The sequence below is a fragment of the Eleutherodactylus coqui genome, chromosome 2 (assembly GCF_035609145.1).
Source record: "Eleutherodactylus coqui strain aEleCoq1 chromosome 2, aEleCoq1.hap1, whole genome shotgun sequence".
NCBI classification, from domain to species: Eukaryota; Metazoa; Chordata; class Amphibia; order Anura; family Eleutherodactylidae; genus Eleutherodactylus; species Eleutherodactylus coqui.
This window is the reverse complement of record NC_089838.1, coordinates 227,730,813-227,743,269: the sequence shown is the minus strand read 5'-3', so window position 1 is coordinate 227,743,269 and position 12,457 is coordinate 227,730,813. Positions and strand designations below refer to the sequence as shown.

The 12,457-nt window shown below is 41.0% G+C and overlaps 1 protein-coding gene across 2 annotated transcripts in view; it reads left to right on the top strand.

The window, feature by feature from the left end:
- UNC13C (unc-13 homolog C) overlaps nucleotides 1-12,457 on the top strand; it is a 457,400-nt gene that overhangs the window by 352,404 nt on the left and 92,539 nt on the right. For both annotated transcript variants that reach the window (XM_066592576.1, XM_066592575.1), the window contains one exon: nucleotides 12,075-12,152. In XM_066592576.1, coding sequence (XP_066448673.1) covers nucleotides 12,075-12,152 — 78 coding nt within the window. The remainder of the gene's footprint in view (nucleotides 1-12,074; nucleotides 12,153-12,457) is intronic.

Genomic DNA, 12,457 nt, shown 5'->3' with positions numbered 1-12,457 from the left:
AGAGGAGGAGGGAGAACTGGGTTTTAACCCTTTCTGCCTCCTCCTTTCTTCAGTACACATCGCTCAATGAGCAATATGTACTAAAAGTGAAAGTGGAAGTGTTTCTTCCACTACACGTAACTGTTGGGATTCCCTGCTACAGCAAAGCTACAGGGTCCCAGCAGACCCCAATCATTCCTGACAGTGACGATTGTCACTACAGGGGATGTTTTCTCCTGTAAATGGGCTCCTATGGATGCCCCAGCTACAGTGGGAAAGTATCAAATTAAACAAAAACATGTGAATATTCTCCAGAGGTTTTATATGACGTCATGGCATACACAAGTAAAAAAGAATTACAGAATAATACAACATTTTAATGGTACATAAGAAAATAACACAAAGCCAACGCCAACCAAAACAATAGCTATATGCGCCCTGTAATCCCAAACCATACATATAATATATATCGAAACGTCCGACACAAAATGAGAAACTCATTCCTATACTTTATTTTCCTATACTAATTTAAAAATAACTAGAAATGTTAAATTATTTTTTTTTTGCTTTTTATCCCCAATAAAGAAAAGTCAGTGAAAAATATATTTAAAAAATAACCCTATATGTCTTGAGGCAAAAATAATTTTGGTAGCTAAAGGAAAAAAAATAGGGCAGTAAAACTACCTCATGGCTAAAATCCCTAAAAAGTGTCTGGTCCTTAAGGTACAAAACAGCCTGGTCCTTAAGGGGTTAATTTAGGTAGGGATATCTGTTGCTGTAATTCATAGAACCATAGGACATTCGGGTGTTACATCTGGAATGCAGATAGTAAAACACAGGTACAATATGCCCATCTGAATGAAGCACAACAGTTATTCTTCTCCATCTGAACTATTTCTGTGCTGCTGTTACTTGACAGTTCCAATCTCTTTACTGTGATTTGCTGGTGCTGGGTTACAGCTCTGCATAATACAAACTCCAGCAATTGAAGAGCCCCTTTTAAGAGGAAGTTAGAGCTTCATGTTTGACTGACATATATTCTCTCTTTCTTCCCAATGAGGTTCTTCAGAAATGTGTATATTGATGTTCTGCAGTGGCTAAAGCAGATTATATTACACATGGCATCTTCTACAAAGGTTCAAAGTGAAGAGAAGGGAGAGTTTAATGTCATTCAGTGATTGACATAAACGCTCTATCTCCTTAAAAAAGGCCTTCTGCAATGCTGTAGTTTGTGTGCATTCTATAACAATCTGCCCAGCTACTGCCAAAGATCTTAGATTAGAGATGAGCGAGCATCACAGCCTGAGCAATCAGAGGCAGATCTCACTCACGCACCCATTCATGAATGGGTGAGTGACTGCTGCCTCTCATTGGCTCAGCGCAGGGACCAATCTGATTGGTCCCGCTGAGCCAATGAGAGGCAGCAGTCACTCACCCATTCATAAATTCATGAATGGGTGTGTGAGTGAGATCTGCCTCTGATTGGTCAGGCTGTGACCAATCAGAAGCAGCTCATTCAGCAGGCGGGGATTTTAAATCCCTGGCTGCTGAATACTACTCACAGCTGTTTAGAGCAGTTCAGGAGGACTGCCGCCAGCCGCACTGAACTCCGTCTGCCGGGACCAGGTGAGTATATTTTTTTTTTATTTTTACACATTTCTGGATGAATTGCAGGGAAGGGCTTATTTATTTAAGCCCTTCCCGACAATTCATCCCGCGATCGCCGGCATCCCATTGCTTTCAATGGAGCCGGCTGTATTGCCGGCTCCATTGAATTCAATGGGCTAACATCGTTCTGCCGGGACAAGGTGAGTATATATATATATTTTTGTTTTACACATTTCTGGATAAATTGCAGGGAAGGGCTTATAAATTTAAGCCCTTCCCGACAATTCATCCCGCGATCGCCGGCAGCCCATTGCTTTTAATGGAGCCGGCTGTATTGCCGGCTCCATTGAATTCAATGGGCTAACATCGTTCTTTTCTGCCACAGCTGTTACAGCTGTGGCAGAGGAGAATGATCTTTATGCTGACAGTGCGGGGGGGGGGGGGGAGTCTCACTCTTGCCACTATTGTGGCTTAATAGTGGGACCTGGGAACTTGAGATGCAGCCCAACATGTAGCCCCTCGCCTGCCCTATCCGTTTCTGTGTCGTTCCCATCACTTTCTTGAATTTCCCAGGTTTTCACAAATGGAAACCTTAGCGAGCATCGGCGATATACAAAAATGCTCGAGTCGCCCATTGACTTCAATGGGGTTCGTTACTCGAAACGAACTCTCGAGCATCACTGAAAGTTCGACTCGAGTAACGAGCACTCGAGCATTTTGGTGCTCGCTCATCTCTATTTGTAATACATAAAGAACACTGTAAACTACTGTAAGTGTCTTGGAAACTGTCTTGAGTCATGAACTCCAAATTTAAACAGTTGAGACATTTTTTTAGCAACTGAGACATTTTGAAGATTTCTTTCAAAAGGCATATGACTGCTTTACAGTGGATTCAAGGATGTGAGAAGAAATAGGATCACACACAATAGCTAAGTGAGTGAAATAATATAGTTTATAAATGGGCCAACGATCTTCTGACAAACAGGCACACATTTGTTCACCAGCTGATCGAATCCTTTTAGCAAACATAATAATGCATGTTGGTCAGTTGCATATCTTCCTTTGTAAACCGAGAGATGTGCAGCTGAGCGACCAAGGATTGCTGTATGGCGACAAACAGTTGGATTAACAATCGCTCATCCACCTTCTTTATAGGCGTTCGTTGTTGTTGTTAGCCGTTTAGTCATTCATGACCCTCGGCGACTCTACAGGCGATAGACAGCAACAAACATTTTTGGTATAAGTGTATTACTAGCATTACAGCAGTCACCAAATTAACCCTTTACTTTTGTATTACTTTGATCCCTTATAATGAATTCTTTGAGTCTTTTTGGATGAGGATGAAATGCGTTAGCACACCTGGATAAACGGGGAGCGTTGGGGAAAGACCTGGCCACCTACCCTGTAAAAACTTTGCCTTGGAAACCCTATGAAAGAGCTCTCAAATTATTTAGACATGGTATCCAATGGTGCCCCCCCAGGCCAAAGGATTCTCTAAATGCCACTGGGGAAGAGCAAGGTCTGAGTACAAGTAGTTGGGGTTTTCCTCATGACGCAACTGGGAGAAAGCCCTCGGGAAGCTCAGCTGCTGATGCGCCTCATGATGAAAGGAAAGGACTGCGCTGCACCAAAGCTTACCTACTAGCAAGATGGAATGTGCGGGTCACGAATCTATGGAAATTGGACATTGTGAAACACGAAATGACAAGACTAGACGTTGAAATTCTTGAAATGAGCGAATTGCACTGGACAGGTAATGGATATCTTCAGTCCGATGACTTCACACTGCACTATGCCGGACACGAAGAAATCAAGAGGAATGGAGTAGCCTTTATTGCAAACAAACAGACCTCAAAGATAGTAGAAAGTTTTAGAAAATCAGTGACCGTATCATTGCTATCCGGATACGTGGTAAGCCAGTGAACATCTCAGTCTTACAGGTCTATGCCCCAACAACGGATGCCGACGAGGAAACCATTGAAGATTTTTATGCCAACGTCCAGAAAACTCTAAACAAAGTGCCAAAGAAGGACATCATTTACACTATGGGCGAGTTCAATTCCAAAGTCAGCAGCCAGCGAGGCACTCATTACAACAAGCCAATTCTTAGCCTAGCTTAAAGGAGCTTTATATTGTATACCCTTGATGATAGTACATTTTGTTTTCATTATGTCTAATGAGACTTTGTACAGCCATTTTCTTATCTGTTGTTACTAGCACTCTTAAGAATTTCTTTATCCTGTCAAGAATGCATAATTGAATGACTTAGCCTAGGTTCAGATTGTGCTTTAGCTCTCTGCTCAGCATTTTGGCAGTGGGTTGCATTTTAATATGTGAAAACTGAATTAAAACATATCCTACTGTACATGGGGCTGTTCACCTTATGGAGGCAAACAGGTGCAAACCCTGGACTCCATTTGACCTGGTTTCTATTTCTTCTGACTTTCTCGGACGATACTATAGTATAGTCGACTATGTTATTTTGCCTTCCAAAATGATGATCATTAACCATTCAGTCGTTGCCGACTCTGGGTCTCTCTATGGATCAACTCTCGCCAATTTCGTCTATCAAGTACAGCTTCTTTTAACTGACAAATTGTCATGTCCGTGTCTGCCATGATTGTGTCTAATCAGCGAGCTCTTTGATGACCTTTTCTTCGAGAACCACTGCAGTCCCAGCAAAATACCCTTCTTCAAAATATCCTTTTTCCAAAATAGAAGGAAACAAATGGAAACTGGTTTAAATGGAATCTAAAATTTGGACGGTCTTTGCTTCATAAAAGTGTGTGGATCTGCTTTGGGATACATTTTGATAACGCTTTCGGATATTCAAACGTAACTTCTTTCTGGAAAGCTCAGCTTTAGGGCTTCTACCCACTAACGTTTTTTTTTTTAACCTGCGAAATCTTTGCATTTTTTTCAATGGAACTTTCTAATGTAAAAATCGCAACGTACAAAAATTGCACGTTTGTGCTTTAGCGATTTTTGTGCGATGTGATTTTAACATTAGAAAGTCCCATTGAAAAAAACTCAGCGATATTGCAGCTTTAAAAAAACGCTAGTGGGTAGAAGCCCTTAGAAGCACAACAATTAACCCTTACTATTCATTTGCATGGCTTTGGTAATGTCATCTGCATAATATTTATCTAGGTACAAGATAAAGTTTTGTTTTAGCAAAGTTGATATTACAAGAAGCTTAAAATAAGTAAGCAGGCACAAACTACCTTCCCATCTAAATGATGAGGTATCATAAATCCAAGTATAATAAAAACAAAACATAACTTTTAATAAATATGCTTTAAAAACTGTTTTTTTTAATCTCAAGAGCAATAGAAATATTAAAGGAAAAACGGGAATAATCTCACCAACTCCCAGAGACTTGTTTAAAGGGAATCCAGACTGCAGCAGGTCAGGTCACATGATGATCTGTAACAATACTGGTGTTCCAACATATGGTATCAGGACATCTTTCTCTCCCCATTAAGCCCTAAAACACAGGCTATCTCAACCCTTGGACCTGACACAGGATAACCACCCCAAAAAAGTGGTTCCTCTCTGGAACCTACGCCTTTTAACAGAATACCCTACACAATCCCTATGGTGCACTAACGCATTTCATCCTTCTCCCAAAAGATTCGTCAGAGGATTCATTATAACGGATCAAAAGTAATACAAAAGTAAAGGGTTAAGTTGGTAACTGCTGTAATGCTAGTAGTAAATTTAGACCAAAAAATGTTTGTGGCAATCTATTGCATTAGCACTGCACCTCTGTGTTATTTTCAGGTTTTCCAAGCCAGGTTTCAGCAAATTCAACACGTCAGTCCAGGTCATCTTTGTTTAATTTGTTTATGAGTAAGGGATGATATTGTCGTAAAATTTCTCATAATCCTCCGTAATGACCACCTTGAAATGCTCAGTTTCTTCAATATTTGTGGTTGAGACTTAGGTTTACTTGGCAAACTTGCAAGTTCATTCACCATATTTTGCTTGTGTTCTTCGTTGGTTGCATGTTTTGGTCTCCCACTACTATTGGCATCTAGCATGCTACCAGTTGCTTCAAAACTTTTGTTTAGGTTAGAAATTGTTACCAACGAAGGTCCAGTAAATGCATACGCAAAGTGGGCAGGAGAAATGGATGTCACCAATATACACTAAATCGGGTACTGCTAGGGAAATGTGAGATGGAAAAAGACCTGGGGGTCCTAGTGGACTGTAGACTTAACTGCAGCAATCAATGCCAATCAGCTGCTGCAAAAGCGAATAAAGTCTTTGAGGTGCATTAAAAGATGTATAGGGGCAAGGGACAAGAACATTATTCTTCCACTATATAAGGTACTTGTCAGGCCTCACATGGAATACTGTGTACAGTTCTGGGCACCGGTGCTCAGGAAGGATGTTGCAGTGCTTGAGGGGGTTCAAAGAAAGGCAACTAAATTAATAAACAGAATGAGAGGACTGGAATACCCAGAAAGGCTACCAAAATTCGGATTATTAACCCTTGAAAAAAGATGATTAAGGGTTGATCAAACAATGATGTATAAATACATTAAGGGATCTCTCCCATGATCTGTTTATACCCAGGACTGCGACTGCAACAAGAGGGCATACTCTACGTCTAGAGGAACGAAGGTTTCATCACCAACATAGAAGAGGGTTCTTAACTGTAAGAGCAGTAAGACGGTGGAACTCTCTGCCTGAGGACGTGGTGATGGCAAAATCGACAGAGGAGTTTAAGAGGGGATTAGATGCCTTTCTACGTGCTACGATATTACAGGATATAGACACTAAATAACCAGTGGGATTGTTGATCCGGGTCTTGGAGTTAGGTCGAACTTTCAAACGTTGATCCAGGGATTATTCTGACTGCTACTATGGAGTCGAGAAGGAAGTTTTTTCTCCAAAAGAGCTAATTGGCTTCTGGCTCATTGTTTTTTTTTTGCCTTCTTCTGGATCAACAAGGAGGGGTGGAAACAGACTGAACTAGATGGACGTTGTATCCCTTCAGCCTAACATACTATGTCACTATGTGACATCTGCCTTTTAACTTCCCTTTAATTGTTTTTTAATCGAATAAAGCTGTATACATTGCACACATTCTGAAGAGGTAATCGCCCAAGCGATATTTTGTTTTCACTTTACTGATAGTCTTACCAGATGCATAAACTAGCCGAGACTCTAACGAAACAGAAGCTCTTTAATTACCACTTATTGACATGACAGCCCTGTTCTTGAACTTGTTTTGTAGTTGCATCATGTTAAAAATGATATAACTACCCAACTCATCCCGGTTCAATGAATTGAAGCTTACCCTCACTGAGGATTTCAATAACATTCCATTTTTAATGTGTAAAGATGCATGGAAACATGTGGCTTATAGCCTCCAAGCTTGCATTGATCTTCAGGGTGCAATGGTTAACCGTCATGTCGAAAACCAACATTGGATTTACTTCCTGAATGTTTAATTTTTACTTTCATACCTTACGGTTTATGCAATAAACTGATTTTGTACTTGCATTACATTAAAAGTGATAGAAGTACTTCTGCACCACCCTGTATAGGCCAAACAGTGTGGTTGTGCAATCAATCCAACTAGGTTTGTCCACTCCGATTCATCCACTCACCTAGGAGATCAAGTAATTCTTCAAAAAAGGCAAATATACCACCATTAAAATAGAAACTATAATGGTTGTAGAGAAAGAAGAACCTAAGACCCCAGACGTAATGTGCCTGACATCTAATAAGTCACTGGTGAAACATTTTCCTTGGATGAAGTACTATATGAATAACAGATAGGGACTTAGAAAGGGACTTTCCTAAGCCATCTACTCTAATATTCCGTAATGGCATCTGTCTGCAATGCAGCTGTTGGCAAATTACTCCTCTTTAATCATTGTAATGATGGAGGCTTGTGCTTTAGTCATATCTTTTTTGTTTAAAACAATATTTGATTTTGTTTACTCTAGCAAACCATATGGCCATAAGGTCAGGACTTTAGTTACCACTGACCTCATCAATTTAATATATTTTGCAGCAAGGCAAGTGAAATTGCCAGTGTGCGATGTCTCATGAATGACAAAGTTCTGTAAGTGCACATTTCAACGCTTGTCACTTAACTTACTCCAGGAATTTCTATTTATTCATTAGTATGATTGATCATACAAACTTTCCCGATAGCTAATCCTTATTAGAGCTCCAGAGGGATTTAAACTTACCATAGTAGTAGAATATAATAAAGCACGATGATGGCAATCCATTGTATGCTGCTAATTGTTGATGTAGCTTCTTTTTCAGTTTACATTAGTTAGAGTTTTGGCCACAACATAGTTTCTTGAATTCCCCAGTCCTGTAATGCATGTGAACATGCTTATTAGAGTGCATTAAATCCAGCTTCATTAGGTAATTTTCCTTCCTAACCAAGTAGTTGGACACACTGGACATGAGGCAATGAATATAGGTCAACGCATTGTTAGTCTAGCAGGAAACACGGTATCTTTTCATATCTCTCTGTTCACATTTGTTTCTTACTACTATTCTGGTCCAATATTTGAGCTTATTTTATTCTCTCTGTAAAGTGCAAACATATAACACAGGATGGTAACATAATTTCACCAGTTCTATTTTAGAGAGGTCATTTAAGTTAGGCTTTTATCTTCCACCATGGAAAATATGTACCACTCAGTCTTTTTAACGTGTAACCTTGTGTACGCTGAGGAAATACTGAAATTACATTTAGATGCTGCTACTGCGGCATGCTTCAGATAAATTCAGAGAATATTCTGAGCTTGTCAGGACTCTAATGGAGCAACGAACCCAAAATGGGAGCATTTTGGGATATTGTAAGGGATTATTAGGCAGGATTCATCTTGAAGTACAAATCCAAGCACCTGAAGGACATACAGATAGGTTCAGCATCAGAACCGTGGCTCATATCCAGGCCATCCATTATGTTCAGTAAGTGAGATCATTTGTAAAACTAAATACCAGCTATTAGTTTACTTTTCCATGCACTATTGTACCTTCTCCATGGACACCTCATTATTCTTTCTTTTTGTAGTGTGGTCATCATTACTACCTTTTGTCTACCTTTCTTTGATCATGTACTGTATGCTATGTAAAGATACTTCTAAAGCCTTGGGAAGAAATTTCTCTTTAAACCATCTGCAGAGACTCTTACTTTGCACTTCTTTATAGAGCAGTTTCCAACTTGGTTTTATTTGTGTAGTGGTGAGGTTAGCGATGTTGTATGGCACAGGCACAGCTGGGTTGTCATAGGGGTCTTATATGTGTAGATGGTACACTTCTACATTTACAATTATGCATTAGGTGCATAATCACAATAAAATATTATATGAATGTTATGCAAAATACAAAATACTTTGCGTTTCATTCCTTCACAGAATTAGAAAGACCTTAAAATATAACTTTTAGCAATAAATTATTAAAAATACAGGACTGAGGACAGGCACACATATATTAATACAGGTATCCCTGTATGAAATTGTCACAGAAATGGGAATATTTCCCTCTTCAAGGGATGGTTAACACTTGGAAGACAGGCTATGACAGAAAGCAATACTTCAGAAGGGTTCCCAACCGGAGATAACCCAAATCCATTTCATATCAGTCTGTCTTTCTAAGTTCCTAGTTGTTTGTATGGATCTATTCCATTGACCCAAAATGTTCGGTCAGGGTAAAAAGTACCGAAAAATTGTTTCTTTAATGAGCCACTTCCCAGTTACCTTTCAGAGTTTTAGGAATCTTATGTAACTGAACCCAGTGCCCGGTAGAGAATGCCAGTGTCTGGGCTCAGGATTCCCAATCAATACTTCAATAGATTCTGGTTTATTCAAGGGGTAAATATTTCCTATAAGAGTAGTTAATAGCTTCCTAGTTTCCTTTCAGAGGTTCAGGAATCTTATATGGCTAAACCCAGTGTCCGATTGTTCATTGCCAACAGCTGGCTTCAGGATTCCCAATCAATGATTCAGGTACTGGTTTAAATATTCAAGGATTATGCGTTCCCTAATGTAATGATTCATACGTTCCCTATTATAATTTTTCAACACTAGAGATGAGCGAGCACGCTCGGTAAGGTCAGTTACTCGAGCGAGCCTTGCTCATCTCGAGTAACTGCCTTCCCCCGAGTGAGCATGCTTGGAGGCTTGGTGGGGGGGAGAGAGAGATCTCTCTCACGCCCCCCCCCCCACTGCCCCCCCGAGCATACTCAGAGGAGAAGGCAGCTACTCGAGATGACTGAGGCTCGCTCGAGTAACTAACCTTACCGAGCGTGCTCGCTCATGTCTATTCAACACGTTTCTTTGATCTCTAAAATCATCAGAACAAAGAATGAACCCGCAGAAAAAGGTTTTTTGTTTCTGAGGGTTGAAAAGCTAACAGTTGGAGTCAATTCCCCCAAATAATCCTCCCCATCTACCAAAGCTGGAGATCAATCCCCCAAGTATAGAAAAATATAAGGACAAAATAATAAAGTAGAGAGGAGAGTAGTATAGCCACTAGTCCTGATGGAGGACTAGCAGCATATGACTAGTCTCAGGGTTGATCAGATCTTAAATAGCCCTGTTAGGTACCTTTCCACTCAGAGGGCCTGGTCTAGATATTCCATCCAAATATGATATATATATATATATTTGGATATCCAATCCGCTTCAAAGATGGGAGCACATCAGTGGAGAATCAGGCTCCTTACTCTACTGACGGCCCCATGTGACTTCTGGCTTTTCCTCAAGCTGAATATGCCCCTGAAAGGAACCACATTTCAGTCCAAAGAAGACATCATGCTAAATTTGACAGACTATCTACATGCCATCTCAAAAGAGGCGTTTCAGCACTGCTTCAGCCAGTGGCAGAAGAGTTGGTAGAAGTGTGTGGCTGCCCAAGGGGACTACTTGGAAAGAGCAACAAAAGGAAAAAAGTCGTCTCCTTAAAATCACTTCTTTTATTCTTTCTTAATTACAAAAAATCCATGAAATTATAAATGATGGGTACCGGGTGATACCATGCCAATGCACAGACGCGTTTCAAAAGACATTGCTTTCTTGATCACAGCTGTGATCCAGAAAGTAGTGTCTTTCAAAATGCATCTGTGCATTGGCATGGTATCACACGGTACCCATCATTTATAATTTCATGGATTTTTTGTAATTAAAGAAGAAGAAAAGAAGCGTTTTTAAGGAGCCGGGTTTTCTTCTTTGGTTGTTGCTATTCAAGCCATTTGACTAACGGTCAGCCTGAGCACCTTAAAATCTTTAAGCCAAACCAGGGAAAATATTAACAACTAACCGGTTGAAGATAACGTTGTGCTATGTGTACTTGGAAGGAGATTAGTGTAAGGCCTCAGTCACACGGGCGCATCAGCACCCATATACCGGTGCTGATGCGCCCGTGTGACTGACAGTTAGAAGGCGGCCGTACCTGAAGACGGCTGTCTCTCTCAAGCGCTGATCATAGAACACATGACCGGCAATGGAGCCGGTCACATGTTCTTCCTTTCGGCGATGCAAAGAGACGGCCATCTTCAGGTACGTCCGTCTGCTGGTGTCGGTCACACCAGCGCATCGGCGCCGGTGTACGGGTGCCGATGCGCTCGTGTGACTGAGCCCTAAGACTGTTGTATCTGAATACAAATATTTTTTATGAATTAAGGTTGGATACTTTTTGATACTCATATTCATAGTTTGTAAGTTGAAAAAAAGCTCCATCAAGTTCCAGCTATTCTTCCATGCCCATTAAAATAATGTAATAGAATCCCTTATGCGGCTTTGGCTTTGTTCACATTTGGTTGTGTTCTTAAGGCCTCATGTCCACGGGGAAAATCAGATCCGCTGCAGATTCTACATGTTGAATCTGCAGCGGGTCCCTCCTGCCCCGCGGACATGAGCGCTGAAAATAGCAATTTAAAAGAATTTACCCATCCGTAGCGGGCAGGGAAAGCCTTCTCTTCCTCACGGCCGGATCTTCTTTTTCTTCTTTTGCGGATGAATTCGTCACACCGGCGGCACGTCGCCGACGTGCCGCGCGCATGCGCCGGGCACATCCGCCGAGCCGAAGCAAGAAAGATCCGGCCGTGAGGAAGAGAAGACCTTCCCCGCCCGCGCCGGATGAGTAAATTCTTTTAAATTCCTATTTTAGGTCTCCCGCGGATCCGGACGGCTTCCATAGGCTTCAATAGAAGCCCGCGGGAGCCGTCCCCGTGGGAGACCCGCACGAAAATGGAGCATGGTCCAGATTTTTTCATGCTCCATTTTTTTTAAAATCCCTTTTATTGACCATCCGCGGGTATTTATCTACCCGCGGGTGGTCAATGCATCCCTATGGGGTGCGGATCCGCGGGCAGAAGAAGAGTTAAAATCCGCTGCGGATTTTAATTCTTATTTTGCCCGTGGACATGAGCCCTAAGGATGGTTGTTGTAGAATGTGTGCGTTGTCTGTATGATAATATATGAGTACTTTTCTATTGTGTGTTTTAGCCATGTATCCTTCTGAACAACATCCAGCAACTAAGAGTTCAACTGGAAAAGATGTTTGAGAACATGGGCGGGAAAGAGGTAAGACTGCTTGTATGTTTACCGTTCATGTTTTGCTAAAATACATTTAGAGATCATTAGAAAATTCAGTTATCCGTTTATTTCAATATTTCATCTGCAACTTTTGTGAAAGAAAGCGGAACATTACTGGATTAAACGTTGATGGCTAGATACAAAGTAGCAAAGCAGTGACCTAACTAAGCCTAATACATACACCTCAGGCTAATGATCTTTAAATGAGTTACATTTCATGTTTTGTGTTGTAGCCACGATGCATACATCTCCAGCTGCTTCTGGTTGAAGCAGGCTTAGGCAACCTGTCGCTT